Source organism: Barbatula barbatula (assembly GCF_947034865.1).
Source record: "Barbatula barbatula genome assembly, chromosome: 10".
In the NCBI taxonomy this organism is placed as follows: Eukaryota; Metazoa; Chordata; class Actinopteri; order Cypriniformes; family Nemacheilidae; genus Barbatula; species Barbatula barbatula.
The window spans coordinates 19,270,577-19,298,016 of NC_136773.1; the positions used below are offsets into that span (position 1 = coordinate 19,270,577).

At 38.4% G+C, this 27,440-nt stretch overlaps 3 protein-coding genes across 6 annotated transcripts; 1 reads left to right on the top strand and 2 right to left on the bottom strand.

Moving 5' to 3' along the window:
* Positions 1–513: 513 nt before the first annotated feature.
* Positions 514–13,039, bottom strand: vps9d1 (VPS9 domain containing 1). 2 transcript variants are annotated; one of them, XM_079465852.1, is made up of 16 exons: positions 12,920–13,039; positions 12,370–12,442; positions 11,641–11,832; positions 11,298–11,469; positions 10,625–10,736; positions 9,552–9,614; positions 9,027–9,079; positions 8,833–8,920; positions 8,627–8,712; positions 8,017–8,534; positions 7,291–7,420; positions 6,346–6,551; positions 6,153–6,237; positions 3,687–3,791; positions 2,102–2,214; positions 514–1,620 (listed from the first exon to the last, which is right to left on the bottom strand). In XM_079465852.1, the coding sequence occupies exons 1-15, from the start codon at positions 13,016–13,018 to the stop codon at positions 2,103–2,105; spliced, it is 2,094 nt and encodes a 697-aa protein (XP_079321978.1). In that variant the 5' UTR covers positions 13,019–13,039; the 3' UTR covers positions 514–1,620; position 2,102. The 2 variants fall into 2 exon arrangements, with proteins under 2 accessions (XP_079321978.1, XP_079321977.1); XM_079465851.1 differs by having other exon boundaries at positions 2,098–2,214.
* Positions 13,040–13,608: 569 nt separating this feature from the next.
* Positions 13,609–19,120, top strand: utp4 (UTP4 small subunit processome component). The gene is made up of 17 exons (XM_079465837.1): positions 13,609–13,738; positions 14,177–14,342; positions 14,435–14,623; positions 14,720–14,804; positions 14,966–15,055; positions 15,191–15,402; positions 15,556–15,727; positions 15,901–15,992; positions 16,086–16,182; positions 16,278–16,342; positions 16,931–17,053; positions 17,168–17,324; positions 17,449–17,555; positions 17,638–17,733; positions 17,826–18,011; positions 18,120–18,230; positions 18,331–19,120. The coding sequence occupies exons 2-17, from the start codon at positions 14,184–14,186 to the stop codon at positions 18,445–18,447; spliced, it is 2,058 nt and encodes a 685-aa protein (XP_079321963.1). The 5' UTR covers positions 13,609–13,738; positions 14,177–14,183; the 3' UTR covers positions 18,448–19,120.
* Positions 18,782–27,405, bottom strand: wfdc1 (WAP four-disulfide core domain 1). Of its 3 annotated transcripts, none has more exons than XM_079465840.1 (7): positions 26,931–27,405; positions 21,670–21,865; positions 20,896–20,979; positions 20,388–20,528; positions 20,118–20,168; positions 19,940–20,002; positions 18,782–19,861 (listed from the first exon to the last, which is right to left on the bottom strand). In XM_079465840.1, the coding sequence occupies exons 1-6, from the start codon at positions 27,048–27,050 to the stop codon at positions 19,947–19,949; spliced, it is 648 nt and encodes a 215-aa protein (XP_079321966.1). In that variant the 5' UTR covers positions 27,051–27,405; the 3' UTR covers positions 18,782–19,861; positions 19,940–19,946. The 3 variants fall into 3 exon arrangements, with proteins under 3 accessions (XP_079321966.1, XP_079321965.1, XP_079321967.1); XM_079465839.1 differs by having other exon boundaries at positions 18,817–19,861; positions 20,379–20,528; positions 26,931–27,404; XM_079465841.1 differs by lacking the exon at positions 20,118–20,168 and having other exon boundaries at positions 18,817–19,861; positions 20,379–20,528; positions 26,931–27,404.
* Positions 27,406–27,440: the final 35 nt, after the last annotated feature.

The following is a 27,440-nucleotide window of genomic DNA, read 5'->3' on the forward strand; positions in this document are numbered from 1 at the left end:
TGTGTGTAAATAAGATAAAAATGGTGTCTTAACTTTCCTTTCATGTGTTTCAGCAAAAAGTTTAAAAAGTTTTTCCCTTAACGGCAAGGCTTGTCGCAGAATATTATGGACCCCATGGGTGCCAATTCCAAAACCCAGACAAGAACTGGAGTGTTTATGTAGAGTGACAAGACAAGTCGACTGGAAGGGATTTTAAAAGCCCGCCTATAGACAGAGTCACACAGTGAAGCCATTAGCGTAATCTTCACACACAGAGGGTATTCTAGGACAGGGGTTAAACCTCCTGATTCAGAGTGGCATGTTTTCTCCTTTAGCCCGGAAACGTTCAGAGCAATCCAGCCATCTGCCCATCAGGCAGCTCTGCCAGCCTCGATATCCCTGCCGCCTCAAGAACACCCAGGTCTAACCAGCTACCCAGCACTCAATGCTATTTTAATGGGAAGATTGGGAACAGCCAAAAATAAAAGCAGACAATATACTAAATACGCTTCAAAAAAGCTAAGAGATAAAAGTAGGTTAAAGAGTCTTTATTGTTTGAAAATTCACATGCCATTCACTTCAACCATGCCCATGTGAATTCCCCATCTCCAGAGAGACAAAGAACCCTGGGAAGGTTTAGTAAGAATACATGGTCACTCAAGCACAGAGACGACTTACATTAGTGATATTCACATTAAATCAGCAAAACGTACAACAACAGTCCATGTTATTTGCATAAAAACAGCGATGCATAAATATATATTTATTTTTTCGTCTCAGACATCACAGACCTTACACTAAATCCCTTCAAATCAGGGATTGTGAATTTTATACCAAATCCCCTCACATCATGAGACAAAAGGAGGTTACAGCAGCATTAAGAATTCTTGCACATTTTTTTCACATTGATTTCAGATTTTTTTTTACTAGCAGAGTGAAAATATTTTTAAGTTAAGATATTAAAAAAAAACAACAAAACATAAAATATATCGCTGCATGACAAAAAACATACACTTACCTTGATGCGTGTATGCATAGTGGTATATTGACTTGAGTAATGCACAACTTCCGAGTATAAACAAATGCTAATATTAGGACTGGAGTACAATACATTTAATTCTAGTAAGCCCAGCTTTTTTTCCTACCAAGTTAAGCTCAAACAAAAGCTAAAATTCATAACATGAACTGCAATTTAGTGACTCTATAAATAGTTAATGAAATGCTAGTAGTGCTTTGGTTATTGTAAAATTCTCTGAAATATTTTCAAATATAAAACTCAACAGGAGTGCTATGCAAAAAGCATGTTACTGAAATACGTTAGATTTAGAACAACATTGCCTTCTCAGTCCCTTCATAACATCTGGCTCATTCCACTCAGGCTCACAGAAATATTTGTACTTTGCTAAAACACAGGTTTCAGTTCAAACCACATTCCGATGAACTTGCCGTGCTGTACCCACAACGCAACGCTCGACCTCCTTATGTTTCCTCAAAGCATGAGGACAGCGTGCGAGGAAGATTTTAAGAGAACAGAAGCGTGGCCTGACTTTGGACTAAACCGGCTGAGTGGACATCTCTGTAGTCACAGCATCTCCACAGCACCATCAAAACACGACGAGACCTTTCCGCTGGCTAGGGCATCTAGAACCAAAGAACAAGAGGTTCTAATTAAACTGGATTAATAAGAACAATGTGAGCCAGCCAATAACTTTACTTTCTTGTAACAGACATTTCTCTTAAAGTGTGAATGAACAGCTCTATCAGTCTGGCAAGGTCTGAAAGTGTTGTTTGACGTTTTGGCATGTATAATGGTCTCCATTGGGTGCAATTATTATTTCAGTAACTCAACCTCAAACAGAAACATCGCCTGTGGCCAACAAGCAGCAGTACTTTCTCTTAAAGTTTAGTTCAAAGTTCTCAATGTTGGGCCCGGGTAAGTGACAGCTAGACAGTCAGCTTTCGAAGATAAATATTCAAAAATAGGAGTCATGATATTTCACATTTAAAAACAACCAGGTTTCAGTGATTGCTCATTTTCATGACAGATGATGCTTTAGAAGACTTGGTAATAAACAGTTTTAAATGCTGAAATGAACAGAAATTGCGTCACATGCTCACCTACATCAGGTGGGTTTGGCAGCAGGGGGCGGGGCTCCACCCAACACCAATGACTCGACATAGGTCAGTGCACTCAGCAGTGACGTAAGACAGTAACCCTCCTCTCCGATCAGATACCTGTAGACATAAATAAACATCACTGATGGTTCTTCTCACAAGGGAAAACATCATCTCCCCCACAAAGGGTCGACTTCAAGTGAACCCATCTGCTAATTAGACGAGATCTGCGACACGAGATCAAGCTGAAGCCAAGAGTCGGTGTAACATGTCGGGAAGAGAGAAGAATGCTGCGAAAGAGCCAGAGAAGTAAACAGAGAGACAATTCTGTTCAAAGATGTTTTGGATAAATCTTAAGAACCTGCCTCAGAGAAGAATTAAAACTCGATTGCATCTTTTCTCACAAGCTCTGCTGAAAGTTCATCACAGGCTACCAAGCCACCGAGCAGCATAAACATCTAACAAGATTTTATTTGTATTTTTAAAGAGAGAGAAACCCAAACCAGAATATCCCCACATTCCTTGTTAAGTGCCAATCTAACCAGCCTGTAAAAATGTCCGGTTTTATTCTGATAAACACAGCTCAAGGTTGTGGTCGAAGTAGACACGCAAGGGTGCGGTGCAGGAGGGGTGACATGAATACCCACGACGCCGCTCAAAACGGGTCGAGTGGTCACCCCCACAAACTTAGATCGGACTGCTGTGAAAGCCTCTGCTCAGAGTGATAGCGACATCACAGTTGCACTCGCTTTACGAATAAGAACCTTTTTGTTTGTTTTACAGGTTTTATTATAACAAGTTCAGACTGGAGGGCATAACCAAATAAAATATTTGTGCACAGAATCAGTAAGGGTGCGATAGAGGATGCATTACGATATTGGCAAAGGGTGCAGTTTTGCTCTGTCGATGCTTGATGGATTCCCCAATGACAGAGAGAATTAGTGAAATTACCATCAGGGAGCAAGAAATGATAAGATTTGACAAGTCAGACTTTTAAAGTGTCATCTAACCAGCTATTATCAATTGAAGCCAAACTTTTAAAAGATTCTCAGACTGTCTACAGTTTTTTATTTGTGTCATATAATACAAACAGTAAATATATTTTGAACCCATAATCACAGAAACGTTAAACTCAATTTATACACCCAGTAATGTGCTTGAGCCCAAACAAAGGATTGGATAATGATCATCTACCTTACATCTTATTGGCCATATCATTCTGCATAACATCTAATAAGTGCATTACATTTACATTTTAGTCATTTCATTAGTGGCATGGTCATATGCGATTTCTGATTGGCTACCTTTTAACCTTTTTAAATTATTATAAGGTTTGGAATGATGAGGGTTAATAAATAACATACAGCAACTCTCTTTACTCAGCAAGTACAACATCGCACTCCGTTGACCTCCAATGTATGGACAAATCCACACATTTTTCAAAATATCTTCTTTTGTGTTCCACAGAGTTATAAACCGATTTTGAATAGCTTGAGGTTGAATGGCAGAATTCAAAGTGACAATTTAGTTTATGGAGTATGTTTGTGTGGAAGGGAAATATCAAAAAGTGGATATAAATATCGAGGACGCACCCCTCATGGATGAACTCCTCCAATGCAGCACATTCAGACACCAGCTGAGGCATTTCGCTCCGTAAGGCCACGAATGCCAGGATGGGTAGCAGGTCATCAGCACCTCTGAAAAAAGATTAAAATACAATTAATCCTCAATTCTGACAATTTTCTGAACACAGAAGACACCACATTTCAATGTAATATCATAAAACGAGGCCTCTTGTTTTCGTATTAATATGGCATCTTCCCAAACTAAAGGCTATAGAAGGTTAAATAAGATCACGTAACACCCAATCTCTCGTGCTGGGTGTAGAAGGGACAACTTGCGTGAGAAAGCAGATAGGTGTCCCCTTTCGTGCCGGACTGCAGGACACCTGATACACGTTATACAGGTGAGAATAGTTCTGCATTCCATAAGAGTCTTCTCTGCCAACACAACTTAGCAAAATAATGCTCACACACAGCAAAGGTGTGTGGGGATGACACGGTCCTCAGCTTGTTCAAGCCTGTTTTGTTAAATTAATATAAGAATATGCAAACCAGCCAGAATGTTTCTCTTAAAACAGTGAGGGGAATTTTTTATGTGAAACGTTATGTGCAAAATAAAATGGCTAAATATGCAAGCCGGTGCAAAGAGAACGCTTGCGAAAAAATTTAATATGCCTGCTTAAAAAGACAAGAAACTAACAAAGAAATGCAGAGATGAAACGACCGCTGGGCAGAGGAGAAGAGCGATATAAATGTGTGTGTGCAAACACAATCCAAAAATAAAAAGGAGAGTGCAAGTGAAAAAGGGGAGAGACAATGGAACAGAACAGCCAAAAGAAAGGGTGAGAATGGCCAAATTGTTCATGTTCATGCATGCATGAGGACATTCATTTTCCTTCACAACCAAACATAAACTTAAAAGTAAAACAAAGACAGAATGCGCCATGGCGGTGCTACTGGGGCAAAATCAGGGCAAGTCTTGGGTCACTGGGTTCACTAATGCCTTTATAGAATAGTAATTTTTGAACCAAAGTTCAAGAACAGAACAGGAAACACCCAAATATGGTAAAGAACCCAAGCCATCGGATTAGATTATCCGATCGGCGGCACGTTACTCTGGCAAGAGGCAACATGACTGTTAGGGTGGGCAGTATTCACTGATATCACATAGAGTAACATAAATATTTGAATATGACTTTACAGTACACAACACTAGTTATTTTGGACCAAACATGTTTAATGGTTAAATGTTTTCCAGTCAATGAAAAACTTGATTGTATTCGATTGAATCATGAACACAAAACTTGACAATAAGATAAAATGGGGCATTATAAAATAGTGGCGTGTAACAGCACATCAGATGAATGCAAATACGCCAAGTTGCAAAACTGTTTGCCAAACATAAACAACCACAACCACCCCAGATGAGTGACAGGTTGTGACGTAAATGTTTACTTTGATTGCCTTTGATTTTTCCCTCGATGCCAGTATAACGCACCAGAATCGGTTCCCATATTTATGGAACTGCACGGTAAATATCGGCATACTCCCCAGACCTATACATGGACTATATGACCAAGTGTACAATGTACACTAAGAACCAATGTATGGGAGTTCAGGACAACTGGAGAAAACCATCAACAGGCAGTTTTGATGGGTGGGGTGTGGTGAGGGCAAAAGGTTACAGACATTATAACGCCCCCCAGTTTTTCCATTTACAAGATGCTAGCGTGCGCTCACTCTTTTAATGTCAAGATTACACTCGGGAGGAAAACATCTTGAATTTCCAATACAAACTGAGTGAAGCTGACGCTGAGGTCTGTGGGGGATTGCGCGAGCTGCCAGACAGGCCCAGTAACACGCAATGAACAGATTCTTTTCCTTGGAGCAAAGTACAGTCGTATTGATATACCTGAAGTGAATAAATCCACACTTTTTGAATACTCAAGACACTAGAGAGATACATGCAGCAGTAGCTTGCGACATGAGCTATGTTTTCTTGTAAAGTGCAAGCAATGAAAGAGATGCATTTAAAAAAACTATTTTAATAAAAAAAAAACACTAAACTGGGAGCAGACGGACAAACATATTCAGGGCCATAACTAGATGTCTTGGAAGGAGAGAGATACGTTCAGGTTGGCCTCAAAGCTTGTTTTTAGTTCGAATAACTGGATCATCCTTACTGTGGAACTCGACTTTCACTTTCCTTCAGCAGTTCCACACGCTGACCCTTTGTCTCAAAGTGCATCTAGGCCGTAGTGTGTTCCAGACAGGGCGACCCACTTAAAGAGAAAGTCAGCATTGAGTACCCCGCAGGGGCTAGAGGGTCGAGACAGAAGCCCTGCTGAGTTTTGGCCCCTGTGGGGTCTGATGAAGTCTGACACTGAGCCAGTAAACACACAGGAGGTCATTCCGAAAAGCCTAAACTTTAACTAAGTTCTATCGTGTCGAATTCAACTTTTTAGGGAAACAAAGTGATGTGACGCATATACTCACATCGCTGCTGATTTGGGTGTTGGGTCATTTTCTTGAAGCAGACGGTACTCTTCCGCACAGGCACAGATCATCCGTAGGGTGCGAACTGCAAGAAACGCAAGTGGTTTTATTTAAAAATTTGCACTTTCTTTTATAAACGAAACACTGCAATAACAAAACAAATCTGTTATTCAAATCATCTTAGACAGATTACCTATACACTCCAGCTTCTTCTGAGGACAATAGTCTCTACAGAGAAGTTTCAGCTCCTGTACCGCGGTCTCATATGGGTAGGAACCATGCAGCACGGCTGGGTCTTGGGGGAACAATTTGTATGCTACACCAACATCAGCAGGTGAAACGTTAGAGTAAAGACGCATGTTGCTCTCAACGGCCATCTCCTGTTCTCGATTAACCCATCTAATGCATCAAAATACAAATAAATGAAACGCATAATAATAGCTATTATTCAATATATAGAAATTAGTCTGTAAATATGAATGTTTTGCAATTAATATCTTTCAAATGTATATTTGCTTTAGTAAGCGGTTGTGTGAGAAGTGATGGCTTTGTACAAGCACGCCAGAACTAACGAACATGTATATAAATCAAATTTCAACTTAAGAGTGCCATCTACTGCTCAGTGTCTGAGAAAATCCATTAAATGTAATTGTGACTAGTCTTTAATCTCTATCAATGTTAATCTGAATGGCCAGCAATTATTTAAATGGACAACAAAGCAGGTTTGAAAAAAACGGACTTTTAGTGTTTTAGTGTCAAAGTGTTTTTAGAAAATGACAAGGAATTTACTGTACTACCAAAGCTATGCAACAACTACAACCATGAGGTTCAATGTGTGTTTGTTTATTCTACACACATGAACTTTAAATGCTACCGATTGTAAAAATGATTTAGGATTTACACAAACCACACAAAATACAATATGAATTCACATGCATTCAAATGCTTCTGTTGAACATGAATACAATTCATTGTTAAATATAAATTAAACTGTTCATACATATCAACAATGCGAATACTTCCTTACAGAACGTGTCAACCAAAGTGGTAAATGTTTACTCAAACTGATTCCTCCTATGCCCTGGCCATTACATTTGTGAAACGACATTTTTGTGAAAGAGCGTAAACTTGACAGTACCTGAAAAGTGCCAATAGGGGTCGCCAAATGGGCGTAAAGAAGACTTCCTCTATACATGCCACACACTGGTCCTTAGAAGTTGCAGTGTTGAGACATTCAAATGACAGAAGACAGAGAGACAGCAGGCGATCTGTTCCACACAAAAACAAATCAATTAGTATACGATTCTCACAGAAAATCAGCCACTAGTACATTTCATGAAAGAACCCTTTGACAAACATTTATGGTGGATTAAGTAGATGCTGGTGATGAGGTACAATAAACGCAAGATGATGCAATCCTACAAACCCCACTTGTTATAAAAGTATTTTGTGTGAACGCTGAACTCGTGTTACACATGCACAACCACGGAAAATTAAGAGAACATTCCTTAATCAGCATTTTTTGTGTATATTATGGACAATTGCAGTCCAGTATTTGTTGAATTCACAGCAATGACAAAGTCACCCAAAATTAATATGAAGGACTGAGCGAATGCAAAGACGCAAGAAAAAATCAGGCTTGTTTCATACATTCATTTTGAACTAATCATAAAATACATGTAAACATATAAGACTTACCCAACACTTACCTACAATAAATGAAGAAAAACTAAATAATTGGTCTTTCATACTGTATCTAAAGGCTCAGCTCAAAAGTCCCTGAAACATTCAAACCTCAACACCTAAAAACAAACCAGACATGTTTCTACAGCAATACAATGAAACATCTCATTGACGCAATTACCAATGGCATTGTGGATATCCTTTACTATCGATTTCAGATGTTCCTTCAAAGCACGCTCCTCAAGATCTTGAATTCGAGACTCTACGTGTGTTGAGTCAAAGGTCACATCAGAGTCTGTGTCATAACCACCCTGAGAAGGAACCCAGTCCAGCTGAGTGAGAAACTTCTCCAGATCTTCAAAAGAGTTCTCCCTATCTGTGGCAACCAGAGACGAGGGCTCATCCGGATCTGTCTCCGACTTCATGTCATTGGCGTTGAGGTCACAGGATGGGGAAAAGGAGATGGAGGCATCTGATAAGCTGTGTGTCAGGGTAGACTTAAGTGGGCTCTGTTGCTGCTCTGGGGACATTGGACGATCGGATAGAAGGAGGCTCTGGGCGCTTCGGGAGGGTTTTAAAGTTAGTGAACGGGCAAGCATTGGGCTTAGAGGAACACGTTGGCTCACTATGGGATACAGTCTGTTATACACTCTGTACTGAAGTCTCCTCAACAGTTGCAAGACTGGGTGATCAGGGCAGCTGAGACCAGAGAAGAAACAGAAAATATGCCATAAGACGAGGTCTCGAATACCAAATGTGAATTAACTGGAGAACTGGCACAAAAAGCCTACCTGAGAAGACAAGAGATAAGACCTGAAACCAGTGCTGGATCATTCGGGCTCTTTTTTAATCTAGCTTTCCAAACTTTGGGCCATTCCTAAATGATTAAAACAATGAAGAAAGTTAATTTAAGTTGATGCAGGTCTATAAGTATGTCCGTATAGAAATGAGCACACAACACACAAAGACCAAATGGCTAAAATTCTAACAAACTCACGTGATCTTGCTCAAATTCAAGCACTCTCGCGTATAGAACTCGCTGCTCTTGCTCTTCAGGTGTCATTGTGTTACAGGTTGCAAACCGCCTGGATCCAAAAATACACAGCATAAGAGCACTGGATAAGATAAGAGCATCTGCCAAATCCATAAATTTATGAGACACATAGCTGATCAATCTGGCCTAAAACTCACCTGTTAGCTTCCTCCTGCAGACGTAGTCTCCTCTCCTCCATTTTTCTTTGAAGCTGGTGACTCTCAGGAAAACAGTTGAAAATGTCACTCAAAAGAAGAATCAATAAAGGCCCCCGCAGAAAAAACAACACCATACATGCATGTGATATTCCTTTCTACAAGTCTACCCGAGCTTCTGTACATTACTATTACATTAAATATTTCTCCTTTACTTTTGAATAATTGCATTGAAATAATATAATAAACTATAAAAGCATGAATAGCCGGTCAATGTCTTTGCATAAAAAACGCAAAAGGTCACAGAGTTGGTACTTATGTAACAGCTTCTACAGCTACATCACATATGGATAGAAATGATTGACGGAAAGAAAAACCTCAAGTTTACAAAAACAATTGGTAGAAATTAATAGCCCTATATTTTCAGACAGCCCAGATCGATTTAACAAAAAATCCAGAACTGGGTAAAATGTCAAAGCATTCTGAAGCTGACATTGGAAAGCAAATCGCAAAAGTTGTAAAGGATACTGCATCTTGTCTGGCTTTGGCAATGATCAGATTCTCCATCATCTGTCTCTGGAGTGAGAGAGTCTGTACAAGAAATGAATATACGATGAATATCATATATCATTTAAGTTATATAAAAAGAATATACTTTACGTATATAAGACACAGGCTAGTTAGATTTTGGTTGAAATTAGGGCTTGATCTCATGTTTTCTGCTTTCACAAAACACCCAAAATAACAGAGAAAAAAAAGCTTTTAATTATAATTGCAGGATTTAAATATGAATTGTTACTACAATTAAAGCAGAACGTTCACCTATGTTTTCAGAGCTTTAATATGAAATAATACGATTTTAATTTAAATGAAATGATTAATTTTAAGCTCCTCGCGTAGCTAAACACTCAAACTATAACATCTTAAAGTTGTCTTAACGTTACACGTATAAACGTAGATTGGAAATTCATGTAAGCTTCGCAGTGGCGACGACCACCACCACCACCAAACATCCACTTTGACACCACGCGGAGAAATAGTTAACACATAAGGATACCTTCCAAAACGTCTTCACTTTTTTCCAATATAAAAGCAGATCCATTGGCGTTTCTCTGCGTCTCCGGATCATTCTTGAAAACTACGTTTGTGTCCCGCCCAACAATATACGAAGTATAAAACAGGCCTTCAAGTTTCAAGCACCTACCGCGTAAGTGAATGCGACGTTGCTCATTAAAACAGCTATAGTACGCAATAGGAAATTAAATAGGAAAATCTGTTCGACTATTGTTAATCGATCGCTACGATCTTTGGACTGAATCCCACATGAACACCCCCCAGTCACATCAGAGCAACATGTGAGTTGGATGAATCGCGCAAAGCCATTTAAAACGAGAGGTGTGGCGTAGGAAGTGTGTTGCGCATGCGCGTAACCAGGTTCGCTAGCCTATGGGGCAATAAAAAGGCACAGAATAATAAAGTGCATTGTATCAGCCCGTGTAATTGGGCCCTCACCATGTTGTCGTCATCTACGTTTGGTTAATGCATGTATATATTTTGTTTTTTTCCAAACTATGTTAACACATTTTCTTTTCATGACTTACCAATGAGGTCTTTTGAATGGCCTGACCAGGAGTAAGTCTTGCCAGTCGCGCTTCGTAATTGGCCTTTAGTTTCTGGTTTATGCGTGATGCCTCCTCAATAGGCGATAATTCCCTGTCACACACACAAAACTCGGTATGAAACTGAACTTTGGTTATGGTTAAAAGTTTGTACACAGGACGGAACAAAACAAACTATCAACGTCATTCACGTGGATGCAGAATAGATGCGCCCCTTATCACAGAACGGATAGCCTTAAAAAGATCAATTGCTGGGGTCAATGGTCAGTGACGTGCATGTAACAAAATAAAACATTGTCATGTGACCAACCAACAAATAAAACAAATTATAGATACTGACCCTACTGAAATACTATAAATAAAATTATATAGAAATAGAATTTTGAAACAATTCGATTTTATCATTTAGGAAATGTGTAAGGGTTTCATTTTTTCATGTTTGTTTATATCTTGTTTTGGTTTGTTATCTAGTACTTCAATGTCTATCTAAGACATTGATGGAGTAGGGGTTAGTGATAGAGTAGGGGTTAGTGAGAGGCCAGCTGTGAGCCCAACAATCAATTGGTAATTGGCACACATCCTTATATAGGTTCGTCCACATTGTACTGCGTTCTGTTATATAGACGTTATGAAACTCAGTAGTTCATCTACTCACTTTTTGTTGTCTTGTGACTCCACCATCTGAAACTTCTGGAAGACTTCAGGGGGGAGAAATGGAGAGCCCGTCTCTGCTCCCTCTGAAAGGACCCTGCGGTGTCTGGTGGGCTGAAGGTTGGCCTGCGGTTTGCTTTCAGCCTCAGAAACCTTCACTGGCTCATAAGGGGTTTCTACAGAATGAGTTGGAAATAGTTATGCAGTACGTGGATGTTTACCATACACCAGGTTCATAAAATAGAGGTTGTCAAACTTTCCGCCAACCCGGCGACCCCCTAATATATGACAGCAAGGTTTTATCAGTAACACTGTATGGTCAACCTGAAATATACATGAAGGCTCACCTGTTATTTTGGGATCATTTGTGACATTAATGGCCGGTATGGTGGTCTCTTTGTCTTGAGGAGTTGGTGTGGAGGAGGAGGCCGGCGCTGGGAATTCATGCCTTCGATCTAAGCATGATTTTACCCTCTCTAAACATTGTTCTGCCAGTTTGACCATCTTTTCCACTTCCACCGACTCGATCTCACCCTCCTCTGGTAGATGAAGTACATTAAAATCATGTGACTTTGAAAACTATATTACCAAAACAAGAGAGTTACAGGAAGAATTGAAGACACAATCTATCATGTCAAATGAATCTGCCCATTTAAAGTCTGCAAACACAATTAGATGCCAATGTGATAATCGAATTACATCTTAATCTTAATAGAACTCTAAGAAGCCTTTAATGTAATCTTCAAGACGTGATACACATATGATCATGTTTGTGTAATTAACTAATTGCGTCTTCTGGTTAATCAAATTTACTGTGGTGCCTTGATGGGTCATTAAAGCAAGTGAACAAGGGCAAATAGAGAAACTGGAAGATCACTGCAACTAAGACAAAAAGAAAAGAAAAAAATTATAAAACATGAAACTACTTCCTCAAAACTCCTCTTGAAGCAGGAAGATGTTTCACACCACATATAAATGACTTATTTAAAAGAAGTGAAACTTTTTTGAAAATCTGAATGCACTGGATCAAAGTTATAAAACAAACCCACATAATACTGGTGTGAGGTATGACTTACGTTGGATTTCTGCATTCTCAAGCAGAGCATGAGATATGTAGTTAATACTTCTCAAGTATTCACAGTACGCCTCCTATAAAAGAAAAGGTTGGAAGTATTTTGTTTTAGATGACCAGATGTCCCACTGGGGGCCATCTCTTGAAATTACACTTTCACCACATTGGAGAATAACAACATGATTTAAACGAGTTTATCTAAATCTAACAACATGAACAAACCCCAAGCCTTAAATATCTATAAACACAACCTCTTATTTATGGTGATAATGACACAGGTAATTACATTTAGATCAAATTCTGAACAGTGCATAACTGATTTTATCCAGGGATTGTATACGTGTTTATTTAAATTTTAATAGATAAAGTTCGCGTTTGCGACACGATCGACTGGATCCCACAGTATTGGGAAAAATATTTGGGGTTCTCATGATCCATCAGCTTCTGTCAATGTTTTGATAAGTGACCTCCGCTCGCATACACATATTGGCCATAAGTGACCATATCTGTACCGATCAGCCAAGGTTTCAATATTCAGATCCAAACAGTTGTACCTTGTGTCTGTTGCCGGTATCCAGCTGAATGGCCACTTTCACGAGACGCATAGCATTTTTTAATGGTCTCTGAAAACTGTCACTCGGATGGGCTGCCATCCTGCCAAAACAATGAATGAGTCCTACGCAACAACGTCAAGTGGAGGAACATCTTGTGATTTCATAATAAAAGTGGCCACTCACAGGGCCGTGTTTTTAAAAGGCAAAGAGCATAATGATAATAATCATAGAATTTGGTATTCTATTTAATTTGAATTTAGATTCTCCAGTTTCAGATTCTAATAATTTTAAAATAACATATATTTATGATTAAATAACAAGGTGTATAAAACCTTTCATATTACTTTTTATATTATGTTAAAACACTTCTTTTGATAGTCATTATTTTATATAATTTTTATATTTCATCATTCTAAAATAACATCTATATGTTTAAATAACAAACATCAAGAACATTCATAATATTTTTTGCCATTATATTCGGTCCCTAGTTTTGAATATAGATTCTCGTCACTTAAAATAAAAGTCCTAGTTGTGTCGCATTATCCTTAATTTATTATTTACTATATGTTTATACAAAATATTAATTAAACACGTATAATATGTTTGTCATTTTCGGATCTCGTTTTTAAATGTGAATTATCATTAAACATTTTATTATAATAAACATCGAACTTCAATGTTTAAGAGAACTGACGTTTCGCTTCCGGGTCGAGGGTGACTAACGTGGTGCATCTTCCCCAACGTGTGCTCCACTTTTAGTGGTGGAAGCATCTAAAAGTGGTTAAATAAAAAAGTAAAGAGGCTAAGAAGAGACAGGTACGTCTTTATTTATATATCTTTATTGTGTGGTTTCGTTGTAGTATTGCATTACGTAAGGCCGCGGTCAGCTAAACACGTAATTTAGTTGGATTGTCTACAGTAGAAAAGCAACTTCAGATGAAAATTAGAACATACGATGTCCATGTTTTAAAATAAACAAATTATTGATTTGATGTTTAATCAGACCTGTTTGCTGTTATACGGAGATTGTGTTGTAAAAAGAAGCCGTTTGATCAACGTTTTTCTTACGGAATTTGTCGTTGTTTCACCATTGTAACGTTAGCCATAGTTCAGCCATTTTTAGTAATATTATGGTAATACAAATGGTAGTAAATCCGCCAGTAACATGGTTATTACACTTTTAATATAGTAACATACATTTTCCTAAAGCGGATGCATGATCTATAACCACGTTCTTATGTCCACATATCTCAGATCAACAATGGGGGAGTTTAAAGTTCACCAGGTTCGTTTCTTTGAATATATGCCCACGGGAATCCGAGCTTTGGCTTTCCACGCGCAAAATGAAAAGATGGCAGTCGCAAGGATGGACGGGTCTGTGGAGATTTGCGATTGTTCTGACCACTTTTTCCAAGAAAAGGTACACATAACTGCCTCATACTGATCAAAGACATGTCGGAAAAGTTTTAGATATATAGTAAAAAGTTATATTTCGTTTTTATGTGTGGACAGGTCATCCCTGGAAGAGAGCAGTGTGGGATAGAAGCCCTGTCGTGGGTTGGAGACCGTCTGTTTAGTGCCGGACTAAATGGTGAAATTTCAGAATATGATCTAACAAATCAGAAAGTAAAATACACCATAGATGCATACGGTGGGCCGATCTGGACCATTTCAGGCAATAAACAAGGAACACACTTGGCGGTAGGTGTCAATAATACTGTGTACAACGTATCAGCCGGTAAGATACATATTTTTGTTATTTTGTAGATTTAATATTGTGTGTTTTTATGTTTGTAGGTTGGTTGTGAGGATGGAAATGTGAAGCTGTTTGAGGTGAATGAAGACAAAATACAGTTTGAGAGAAATCTAAACAGACAGAAAGGTGAGACTTTCAATAGCTTATTATCTAGAAGCAGACACCTTGTGCATTCAAGGTATACCTTTTTTATCATTATGTCTTTTGCCTGGGAATCAAACCCATAACCTTTGTATTGCAACGTTTGATCTTGAGTTCACAAACAGGCTTTTTTCTTTGTTTTACAGGTCGCATTATTTCTCTTTCCTGGCACCCATCAGGCTCCAAAATAGCAGCTGGCATGATGGACATGATCCAGGTTTTAAATGTGGAAACAGGTAAACCATGTGCCTTTCCTTATCGTATGCAGTAAATCTTTTTTCAAAACCACTTATAAAATGTACATTTCAGCATCACTTTAGCTAGATTTAATCTTCCGAAGTAATGTTATGAAATCCTTATGTTATTTTTAGGCCACTCCATACACAGGATGCTGGTGGACAGAGGTCTCGGGATGTCCCGCAGTAAAGAGTGTGTTGTGTGGAGCGTGGTCTACCTCTCAGATGGCACCATCATCAGTGGAGACTCTGCTGGAATGGTTAAAATGTGGGACGATTGCACTGGTACACTGATAAAAAGCCACAATGTCACCAAAAGCGATGTGTTGGCCTTGTCAGTCTCACAGGTGAGCAGATCGAGAAGTTAGTTTGCAAGTGTGGTAATGTTGATGCCATCTTTAATTCTAACCTGTGTTTACTAGCTAAGATGCAATACATGACACACAACAAAAAGGAGACCTGTCATGTAAATTGGTTAACAGTGTTCTCTTGAATTACAGAATGAGGAAAGTGTTGTTGCCGGGACATCGGAGGGATGTGTGGTACAGTTCCAGTTCATCTCCGTGGTTTTAGAAAAGGATGAGAAAGAATGGTTCAGAACGAGGACATTCAAGAACCACACACATGATATCAGAGCCGTGGCGGAGATCACGACTGCCGTTGTGTCAGGAGGTGAGTCTAACCTATAACAACAATGCTTCTCAAAGAAACATAATCACAATAAAGTTATACCGTGTGGAAGAATACTATTCATAAGATTTGTAAAATAGCTACATCCTCCAGCCAGTCCATCACATGACTAAAATATTTGTTGTTTATGATGGTTTTTATTTATCCTGTGTTAGGTATGGACACTCAGTTGGTTGTTAGACCTTTATTAGACAAGGTTGAAGTGAAATCAACAGCATCGGCCCTTCGGAAGATTCTTTTTCCACATGTGAGTACATGTACAGATTGTAGCTTTCACAGTGGTGTCATCTTTCATGTCTGTAATGGGGGTTTGTTATGATTTGATATGATGTCATTGCAGAGGAGACTGGTGTCCTGTGCAAAGAAGGCCGGTCTGATGCTGTTCCAGTACCCTAGTCATCTGGAGCTGTGGAGACTTGGAGAGAGTGAAGGACAAAGTAAATCTGACGTTTGTCGATTGGTCAAGTTTAGTTTGGCATGAAATGTCATTAATATATTTTATTTTGTTATATGTGTTTGCTTTTGTTTCCAGCCATATCTGGAAGCAGTTTACCTATCAGAAGAAAACCAGAGAAATTGCTTCATTTGAAAGTGAAGGTATTGTGCTTGATTCGCAAAAGGTTTATACTCGGACACAATTTGCACAGAAATTTGATATAACATTGGACATTTTTTAACATTGAACATAAAATTGCGGATTACTTCCATGCATATTTAGAATAAGGTTCACTTTACAATAAGGTGCTATTTGTAACCAAATAGTTTATACATTAGCTAACATAAACTAACAATAAACAATACCTTTACAGCATTTATTAATATGAATTCATGTTCATTTCAGCATTAACTAATAATTATTAAAATTAAATGTTTTCACTGTTAACATTAGCATATGCACCATGAACTAACATTGACAAGGATTAATAACTGAAGGCATTTACTAATGTTAACTAATAACACCTTATTGTAAATTGTAACCACTTTATCTTTACATAGGTTAAAGTCAAATTATGTCAAACTGACATTCCCTGTAAAATCTTATAATAAATTATTTATGTACTTACTCAATAACTGTTTTTAAGTGAAGAAAGGTAGCTTTAAAACTGATCATTTTTTAAAATTTGTGAGAGTGGTATAACATTGCTCAAATCCATGAAGTAATGGAGGTGTGATGTTTACCTGTAGGGTGAGGAGCACATCCGCTGCAGCATCGTGTCCCCGTGTGGAGAATGGATTGCTTATTCTACAGCCAGCAGTTTACGACTGTACAGATTACACTGTGACAATAACAATGTCAGCATCACCAAGGTAGAGTTTCACAGAGCTGAAGAAAAACCCATTACATAGGTTTAAGGCATGCTAAATAAGTAAATCTGTAGCATTGTTTTATATAATTTTTTCCCCTCTTTTTTCCCCTTCTAGATATCCAAGCTCCCAAAGGTTCTCAGTTCAGCCAATCATCTTTGTTTCTCACCAGACTCCTCCCATTTGTTTTCAGCCTCCACAGAGTCATCAGTCCACATGGTGTCTCTCAACCAATCAGGGTGCAAATATGTGGCCACTCTTAAACCAAAGTCAGGTGAGAAAGCTGAAGGCTGGTTAGAAAAAAGGTTATTTTTATTATCTGTATTACAATTACCGCAATAGTGCTGTTTTAGTTCTATAGTTCTGGTTTCTGAAATACTTGATTTCTTAATTTCCAGGCTCCAAGCAGGCTATTCACTTGTTATCCGCTAGTGAAGATGGCAAATGGTTAGCCTCAGCAAACAGTGACCATGAAGTTCAAGTCTACAATCTGCAGAAACGAAAGGTGATTTTACAGTCAACATACACTGTTTACTGTTGACAGAGGATGGTGGTTAACAGTTATTACTCTACCTTTAATGTTTCAGGCTCATTGCACAGTGCCTATCTACAGTTCAGCTGTCAGCGCCATGGCGTTCCACCCAACTACGAACTGCCTGTTCATGGTACATGCAGATCAACAGGTAATGAATGTTTCATTTCGGATTCATTCATTCAAAGTGTGAAGCAAAATGGTGTTGTTTGCTATGTCTGGTTTGTTCTCTGCTCAAAACAGATGTTTGAGTATTCCATAGAGCAAAAGCAGTACACAGATTGGAGCAGATCGGTGCAGAGGAACCGGCTTCATCATATCTGGCTGGAGAGAGACACTCCAGTGACCAATGTGATGTTTAACCCCAAAAACCCATCCCATGTCATCCTGCATGACATGTACATGATCTGTGTTATTGATAAAAGCCTGGTGAGACCACCTTTGACATGCTCTGTTGTTAAAAATACGTTTCAAAATTCTAAACTAATGAATTATTTTTTACAAATATTGTTAATTTTACAAACATATATTTTCTAGCCACTCCCTGACAACAGCATACAGTTTTACAACCAGCTGACCCTGAAGAGCCTTCCAGCAGAGGAAAGAAAATTTTACAGCCATGCTTTCAAAATCTGCAAGACCTTTAGGGTGTGTAAGAAAGTTATACATCCTGCATGTTGATAAAATAATCAAAGCTTTGATGAAAGTGCACTGTCTGAGCCGGAATGTCTGTTTTTCTATGTTTCAGGAGATCCTGTGTGTAGAGCAGATGTCAGATCAGTCTCTTGTAGTGGTTGAGCGCCCTCTAATGGACATCACCACGCAGTTGCCTGAACCCATTAAACAGAAGAAATTTGCCACCTAAGGACAAACCCCGGCACTGTGTGTGCACGCCATGAATTATGATGTTTTATTGTTAGTTATGATGAACCTTGTTTCACCATCGTTCGTTAAAACTGCTGACACAGCAGAAAGTATTAAAAATATTAACTCCACCTGTTTTGCGCTTTATTGATGTGTGTGGTACTCATTTGATTACCTGAATCTCAAATCAAGGTATATAAAATACTGTTTATATGTTAGAACTTTGGTGTTATGTCCAGGAATATTTTTTAATGCCATTATGGTTTCTAACATTTAAAAACATTTGTTGTAATACACCTACAATGGGAGAGACAGAATTGAGTGAGATTCTTTTTCAAAATGTTTTAATAACAACATATGAACCATATTTAAATGTCTTTTTCAAGTGTTTTATTTTGAATAACAAGGCATATCAGCACCAATTTGGACAGTGTATTTGGTTCAAATAATTGAGTTATGATTGTTTTAAGGCTGGTACTCGTAGCTTATCAGAGAGAAATTGAGTACGACTGGATTAGTATTGACTTGGTAAATAACTTGTATGGATATTGACCCGAGCACCATATGAAACACTTCACAGTAACGGACAGCACAAGGTGCTGTTGTGTAACATGCTTAGTAAGCATTTTTTTCCAAATTAAACTCTTAATTCCAGACTGAGGGGTTTGCATTGTACATTATAGAATATTGTCAAAAACCTATAAATTTAAGTAACTAAAAGTAGAACATTTTTGGTTTTGATATTTAGAAAAATTATAATATAATTTTTAAAGACTTGCAGCTCTTAAAGAGCTCTGGTCATTGGTGAAGTTCCAGCTTTTTTACAGTGGCTTTAAAATGATTTGTACTTTACATATAAAAATAAATTGTTTGTTAAATTTGTTAATGGGCCTACTTCCTGAAAAATGTATGTCTGTCATTTGCTTATAAATGCATTTTAAACTAAGACGAATGCAGAGAAGAATGATGCTTACTGAGGCTTGTTTTTTCTTTCTTTCTTATACTTCAAAGTAAAATTTTGCACTTTTATTCTGCTGTTTCTAATTTGTCTGTTTAAGTCTGTTACCCCTTTAACATTACATAAAGGAATGACCAGTGGAGTGCCAGTTCGTAACAGACCCTTAGTGATTTGTACAGCAAACTGTATGTATGAATGTTCAAATGAATGAATGATCTAAATTTAGTTTTAGTTTTTTTGGCACAGCTAAGAAAGATATATTAGGCCTTTGATACTTCTTGTGGTATGTATTGGCTTTTGCAAGAGGTAGTTAGCGTTTACAATTCTGTCATTCCATTTTAAGCACCACATTTGAACCACTCAGGAAAACAGCGTGCTTCACTATGGTAATGTCCAGGTATAAAGGTCAGTGGTTATTGGTTATTATAGTCCTCTTAAACGGAATCCACATTCAGTCCTAAAAGAAAAAGGAAGATTGCTGTTTTAACAACAATGACAAAAAAAGTGTGCTTTCTGAGGGTGAAAAGGATCTCACCTCAGATTCAGCCCAAATGCTTGTGTTGTTTCTCATAGCTCACTGCATTGTTGGAGTTACTTCCTATTGAATGAAAATATCACAGATTACAATCTCATTTGCAGTCTTTCTTTGGTGACTACGTGTGTTTCTCTTCCCTACATCTAAAAATACAAAACAAACTGGTGGTCATACTAACCTAAATAATCCTTGTAATCTTTGAAGTACTTGAGTCTCAGGCTACGTCCATCTAGAGGGAGAACAGTTTCAGTAAATTACCATTTTTTATAAATATACTACTGTATATAAACTGCCAGCTATTGTTTTGGATAGTAATCCTTTTTAGTTGTATACAACCACCACGCTAATATAACCTACGCATAGTTCACCATAACATTTAAGAATAGCAGAGTGTGAGTGGATAAAGGGATGAGTGTATGAATAATGGGATAAAGGATACCTTGCAGACCTGAGTTTCCTCTCTGTTTGAGGCACTGGCCTCGGTTGGGGATCCCAGCAGAGGGCTTTCCCGGGCTGATGATGTGACACTCATAACCAGTGGGGCAAAGCAAAGGTTCATCTCCATCCTCGGTGGTGCTGCAAGCCTCAGCTGCACATTAAAACACAAATGCGTGAGTTACATTGTATCTATGGGTCCAAACATGTTGCCAATGTAGGCCTACGCACAACCGGTAATTTGTGAATTACAACTTTGAGCCCCAAAAGTGCCCTATAATTAAAATGTATTGGGCCGTTTTTTTCTTTTGTAGTAAATGCAGAAGGCAGTGTTGCAGCTGGAAGTGTTAGTAAACGTAATGAAGATAAAATATAAATGCGTTGAAATGCAAATTTCATTTTGATAGAAGTTTATATACTAAAAGTTGTATTAACATTTAAGAGAGCAACAGATGGCATAGTACCAGTGCCAGCTTATTGTTGCTTTGTGCATTCTTTCCTGCTGACGAAGTAATACCCACCCTGCAGAACTTCCTCAGGTCCGTCTAAAAGCCAACCGTTCCCTCCCAACCACCGCGGCTTGGGCTGCACCAACCAGTCCAGCACTGGTCAATAAGTCAACAAAACAACATTATAAACAACATCAACACGTTCTGTCAATTTGTTTTAAATTCCTACTTTACAATGTTAAACCCTGCTGAATAAAAAAAACTATAGAAATTCTTATGGTTTCCATTTGAAAATCCTCAAAAAATCAGCTGTTTACCATTAAAACCATTACAACGTTCCTAATTTTGGCCATATTCCAATAGGACTTTATGTTTGTTCCCCACCTGCCATACAACATCCCACCAATAGAACCCAACACCAGTAAAGATCAAGAGAGAACATTTTAGTCTCCATTAAAACCATTAGATTTCTCAGTATAACCATTAACCTGATGGTGACCTATATGGATTACTAAAGGGATAGTTCACTCAAAAATGAAAATTCTGTCTTGAATAACCCACCTTCAAAATTGTTCCAATGCTGTATGAATTTTTTTTTCGGTTGAACACAAAGAAAGATTTTTGGAAGAGCGTTAGCAACTGATATCTCTGGGGAACCATTGACAAACATTTTAATGGTAATCAATGTTGCCCCAGATTGTCAGTTGCTAACATTTAGCAAAATATCTTTCTTTGTGTTCAACAGAACAAAGAAATGTATACAGGTTTGGAACAACTTGAGGTTGATTCATGACAGAAGTATTATTTTTGGGTGAACTATCCCTTTAAAACTTTGCATTTTCTCACCCGGTGGAGGCTGCACTGATTCTAAGCAGGCGTAGATGCAGCCGTTGTAACAGCACCGTTTGTGTCTCTCGCACTCTGAATCTGAACGACAACCTGGAACCTCACAGGCCCGTTCGGGCAGCATCTGGGGTGGCGGAGGGCAGCGGTCATTTTTCTGGTGCTGAGTCGTCTGGGGATGGTTGGGGTACTCGTAGTCCTGAAAGAGGAAGAAAAGCTTGTAAACATAAAACATAAAAAAGATGTTTTAGGTTTTATAACCGCCTGTGAACATAAATCAGAATAGACAGGGCAGGTAAAGCCAAAAGATTTACCCATTTTAACACTGTATGTCTCAGATTAACAGTGGATAAACTGTTCGAGAATGTAATCCCTTTTCTACAGATGTTGTACAAGAAAGCTTTTCATGCAGGTCTGGGTTTTTCCACTCTACTTTTCTTTTTCCCACGGCCTGAATAGATCTGCCTGAGCCAGGTTTCGATTTGCAGCTGGGGGACTTGTTAAGGGGCGAGAATATATTCTGCGGTCTCCCCACTTTTCTCTTTCTCTGGCGTTCTTTCTGCAGTTCAACACTGCTTGACAAGCCAAGTATAAACTAAACTACCAAACCACATTCTGCTGCAGAAACTCCAGACCGGAGCTGTTTAGAATGCAGACACGCATCTCTCTCTTTTCTGGCTGACATTCATTGTTTTACATTCCTCCTCACAGCGCCTTCAAAATGTGGCTTTAATTTTGTTTTCTAATTAGATTATGGTTTTTTAAACCATAAAACTCAGCATGTCCATTTGGCACGTTTGGAGATTTGCTTTCGAACAAACTCTTAAAATACAGGGAAATATTTGGCATGGGTTGTTGTGGCAACTGTAGCAGTTTATAGATTTATTTTTGTATACACTGAAAAGTTTTAGAACGCTTGAGTGAATTGTTTTCATTGTCAAGATTTAGATCTGAAGGTGTATGATTAAATATCTGAAATTAGTTTGTGGGCGAAAATAAAAAACACATTTAAAGGTCCAGTGTATGTAGCGGAGTCTAGTGGTGAGGCTGTGAATTGCAACCAACGGCTCATTCAACCCCACCTCTCTCTTTCGAAGCACAACAACGGTAACTAACCCAGAACTAAGATGTCGTCATGTTTTGCTTCTTTGCTGAAGGAGATAACGTATTTACCAACGCTCTTTGTGGCAGTTTGTCCGTTTAGGGCTACTGTAGAAACAATAGTGAATTCCATGTAAGGGGACCCACGGTGTGTGTCGATAGAAATATCTCATTCTAAGGTAATAAAAACAACGCTTAATTATGTAAGGTCTTTTTTACCTCTCTGAACACATTGTAATGCATATGATATAGCATGTCTGTCAATAGATCCTCCAAAAATTACCCACTTTGAGGTGGTATTACAGAGCAAATGGTAGATGAACAAATCGTTTAAAGCCCATTTAGCTGTATCCAGTTTACCACTTCATGCACTGAGATATTATTCTGGTTAGTTGATAAAGAAAAACAGTATACTTTTCTTCAACTGGGTAGACTTTTGAGTCCATGGAACTGGCCCACTTATTTTGGACCCATTTTATGGATGCTCTTGAGCAACTGAAAACTGCTTCCTTCCTTAAGACATTAGCGATGACATCACTGTCATTACAGCATTAGTTTCTCAGACCAGAGGTAGGTCTATATCCCAAGCGTCTTCCAGCAACATATCTACAACAAATACAGATTTACAATCTCAGCACAAAAGCAATTCGCCACACTGTTTTACTAGTGTTTCAAATGGAATAAGATGTAAATGTTAAGATAAGCTTGACTTTGCTAATACTTGTTAAAATGTACAGATAACATTTTCCCAGGAGTGTTTTGATTAGGTAGAAAGGAAGTGATAGTGTGTTCTTCCTGTCTGAAACAAGTCCCTTGAAATAAGTGGTTATCTATCCCAGATTCTCTTTTCCTGCTTAGAAGATATCAGTACTATCATCATTAATCATACGTCTCGCTGTGGTTACATAAGTTGCCGGAATGGCATGTGTGTCTTTGATGTCAATCGTGAATGCAGGCTTTCAATGATAAGTCTTCAATCATGTGTTGGACATAGTGTGGAGAATGTCAAGATAAGTGACAGGACACTCTCAAAAGAGCCACAAAATGTTTTTACTATATCCTTCAGGTTTATATTGGACAATAAGATTTGAACCAAATGCGTGTTGATGTACTAAGGACTCTGTATTATGGTCATTTAAGCAATAATTGGGATAATTATGAGAGGAAAACTAAATAGCCCTTGCCTTTCACCCTAAGTTTCACCAGCGTGCTGTGATTGAGGTCTAGACGTTGGCATGTTACAGGCTAAACTCATTTCCTGCCGAGTTCTGGGATTTTACAGCTGCTTGGCTACTTCAGAGATTTGCCTCTGCGTAGAGTTGAGTGACTACCAAGGGGTCAGTAGATGATTTGCAGATCTGAGGATTGAAAGAGATGTCTTGATGAAGGCCAAGGCAAAGGTTGCAGATCTCTCCCCTTATTTCCCTTAATAGTCTTAATTCTCATAAATGTTGCAATTTGTAATTCAGTTTATTTCTCAAGTCCAAATTAACCTCAATCACAAAACCTCAACCTATACTAACAATTGGTGTTACCTATCTGCATATCTTGGAACAAATTGTAATTTTGTACCAACAATAAATGAGTCATTATATAATCATCATTATCATGTATATTAAACAGAACAAAGGAATATTGGCATATCATGGACATTACAAGGACACAAGTTTGCCAAGACACTGTGTTGTCTTAAAAGTTTAAAAGGGTTGAAACATTGTGATTTTTTTAAATATAGGGAATGCATCTAATGAAATGAATCTTTACATTAATATTTAAGTTTGGGGCTCTGACTGGGATTAGCTTCAATTGCAACACAGAACACATGACTGCTGTAAAACTGCTTTGGAATTAACTCATAATGGGTCAATGAACCTAAACAGACAAATACTTTTTATAATGCCAAATATAATGCAATTTATAATGTCGTTTAATATGAGTATAAATGCAACACTGGGATTAAAAGCTTGCAATTATGTAATACTTTTAACCGTTTTTTTATTTTTTATTAATTACCTTCCACAAAGGAGTTTTTTTGTTAAGTGACATCACTTAGTTGTTCTTATTGTGTCCGCCTGTCCAGGTGTTTCTTGTTTCAATTATTACTTTGTATGTATAAAGCCCTCGAGTTTCAATTGTCTCTTGTCAGCTTTGTTGTTGAGGCTCACCGGTTCTCCAGGAAATAATTTAGTTTATTTTTGGTTATGTTTTTATTTTAATAAAACTGCACAGGTTTTCTCGACTTGCCTTGTTGACTAGTAGAGAATGCAAAACTGCCAAGGACCTGCCAGAGGAAGACAGACTGCTCCATTTCGCCTCAGGAGGTTGTTGACAGGTAGCCCTGAAACATCTGTCATCTTGGGTAGCTTTCAAGCCTCCCCTCTGTGGTCTGTTAATCATCACTGTGGATCTCTGAGTGATGGGGCTGTATCAGAACAGCAGAGCGGAGAAGACCACTCACATGCCATCACATGTTCTAAGACCCACGCTGTGCTTTTATACGGTAAACCAAAAATCTAATTCCCCATTAACTGTCTTTAATTTATATTTAAGAAAAATAATAAATAGTTATCATTATAACCTTCCCATGTTATAAAAGTGTTTTTAATCTAATAATGAGAAACATGCCAAAATTCCTCTGATCAGCATCAGCAGTTTTCAAACCTCTTGTTTTTATCATGTAGTCACAACAGCATGGGTCAATCCCAGGACATGCACACACGAAAAATGAAACCTCCAATGCAAAAACATCAGTGCATTATGTAAACCACAAGAATTCACACCAAACACAAAAGCTCTTAAAAGCTGAGATTGGCCATGCTTGTTTCCAGTCACAAGCGAGTTGGCAGCCAGTTGGACCAGGATGACTTTTGGACTACTTTCGGCCCACCCAGAAAAAATGCAAAATCTCTTTACCAATGGGGAAATGTGCTAGAGCTCATTTAGTTTTTAGAAAGGTTAACATTACAGAAACGATCTCAAGGCCTCAGTTCAAGCCTAATTATGATTCATTATTAAAAGCGCTGTACTGTGTCTACTGATGATTCATCTGCACACCCCAGTGACTACAGAAAGAGAAAGAAATGAAGAATATAGAGGATAAGGGGAACACAGCAGATGTTAGTTGTAAGTGTCATATGGAAAGAAAAATGAGCCAGGTGGGACAATAACTGAGTGACATTTAAAGACAAAGTCATTCCTCTAAAGGTCCAATATGTAATTTTTTGGAGGATCTATTGACAGAAATGTAATATAATATATATAACTATGTCTTCAAATGTGTATAAAGACCTTACAAAATGAAGCGTTATGTTTTTATTGGCTAAGAATTTGATATTTCTGTATACAACGTGGGTCCCCTGTTTCTACAGTAGCCGTAAACAGAGAAACAAAAAAAGTTTCTTAAATACCTCATCTCCCTAGAAGCGAAAAGGTGACATCTTAGTCCTGTGCAGGGGCGGTCTGGCCATCTGGCGTTTTCCCGGTGGGCCGACATCGTTTGGGGTCAGAAGGGACGCTTTTAAATGTGAATGCATAACAACGGGAATGCTAAATATACCCCCGGCCGATGTGGGCCAAAAAGTCCAAAGCCGATTTTTCTTCCCAGTCCAGCCCTGGTCATGTGTATGCCAAAGTAGTGCTTTGAAAGGGAGGGGTGGAGTGAGCCGTAATTCACACTTTTTGGTACTAAGGAACAGAGGCCCTGAGCATTCCCGCCCAGTCTCTAACACACGCAGGCACACATACACACACACACTAAACTCTACACCAACTGTGCATTCAACCATAACCAGAGTAAAAAGAGTCCCTTTCCCCGCTATAAACTGGACCTAAAAATCTTCCTATAGATTCATAGATTCACAAGTCAACTTTTGAAACACTGGCCTTGCCAGATAACATAAGGAATAAAACTTACTATGGGACTGCCATGGCTTTTCATCCACAAAATGGTACATATAATACCATGTAAATAACATTTGATACATTTACATTGGAATATGACATGCAAATGTCATATTAATGTATTCTAAATTTAAAATTCCATATGGATATCTGTACATAAACGTTCCACGCTATGAATGAACATCTCATAGTTAAACAACAGTAACGTGCCATTGAAAGATTCGCTTTAGCTAAGAGTCCCAGATCATTCCTTGAATCCTCACCTTGTGGTTAAGTCCCCTCTTTACGATCAAGCGTGCATTCCCTGAACCAGATGCCAGCAGAAGCAAGAAACCGACCAGCTTCACCGGCACGAACCCGGACCAGATCTGACAGCCCGGCATGATCCAGCTCTTTCAAGTCTGCTGTTTTGTGCCTCTCTCTCTCAGTAATCCTCAGACTTTTGAAGTTGGTCACGCTGTTCAAAACGTCCTCTTTCTTTGTTGTTGGATGTGTTGATGTTGTGCTGTCCTGAGATGCGTGTCTTGTAGACTGTTGGAAGTCTCTCTCCTCTTGTGGTTAATAGAGCAAATTCCTCAACATGAGAGTTTATTATCACAGATTATTAAAAAGCTGCACATGGAAAGGAGTGAGTGAGGGTGTGAAAAAAGTCAATGAAAGCAGTCAATGTAAAAGGAAATTAAAGAAGGGGAGAGAGAGAGTCAGCTGTCTGTTCATCGGTTATTCTGAAATGTGTCTACTGACACGAAAAGCACATGGTTAGACTGAGAGAG

Excerpts from the sequence above, each read along its gene's own strand:
- vps9d1 (XM_079465852.1), bottom strand. The coding sequence starts at position 13,018 with ATGGCAGCCCATCCGAGTGACAGTTTTCAGAGACCATTAAAAAATGCT. Across the intron at positions 11,470-11,640 it reads AAATGATCCCAAAATAACAG|AAACCCCTTATGAGCCAGTG; the intron begins GTGAGCCTTCAT and ends CTCATTCTGTAG. Across the intron at positions 9,615-10,624 it reads CCATTCAAAAGACCTCATTG|ACTCTCTCACTCCAGAGACA; the intron begins GTAAGTCATGAA and ends TTTCTTGTACAG.
- utp4 (XM_079465837.1), top strand. The coding sequence starts at position 14,184 with ATGGGGGAGTTTAAAGTTCACCAGGTTCGTTTCTTTGAATATATGCCC. Across the intron at positions 14,805-14,965 it reads AAATCTAAACAGACAGAAAG|GTCGCATTATTTCTCTTTCC; the intron begins GTGAGACTTTCA and ends TTTGTTTTACAG. Across the intron at positions 18,012-18,119 it reads GTGTTATTGATAAAAGCCTG|CCACTCCCTGACAACAGCAT; the intron begins GTGAGACCACCT and ends TATATTTTCTAG.
- wfdc1 (XM_079465839.1), bottom strand. The coding sequence starts at position 27,050 with ATGCCGGGCTGTCAGATCTGGTCCGGGTTCGTGCCGGTGAAGCTGGTC. Across the intron at positions 20,529-20,895 it reads ACCTGAGGAAGTTCTGCAGG|CTGAGGCTTGCAGCACCACC; the intron begins GTGGGTATTACT and ends TTTAATGTGCAG. Across the intron at positions 20,003-20,117 it reads AGATTACAAGGATTATTTAG|GAAGTAACTCCAACAATGCA; the intron begins GTTAGTATGACC and ends TTCATTCAATAG.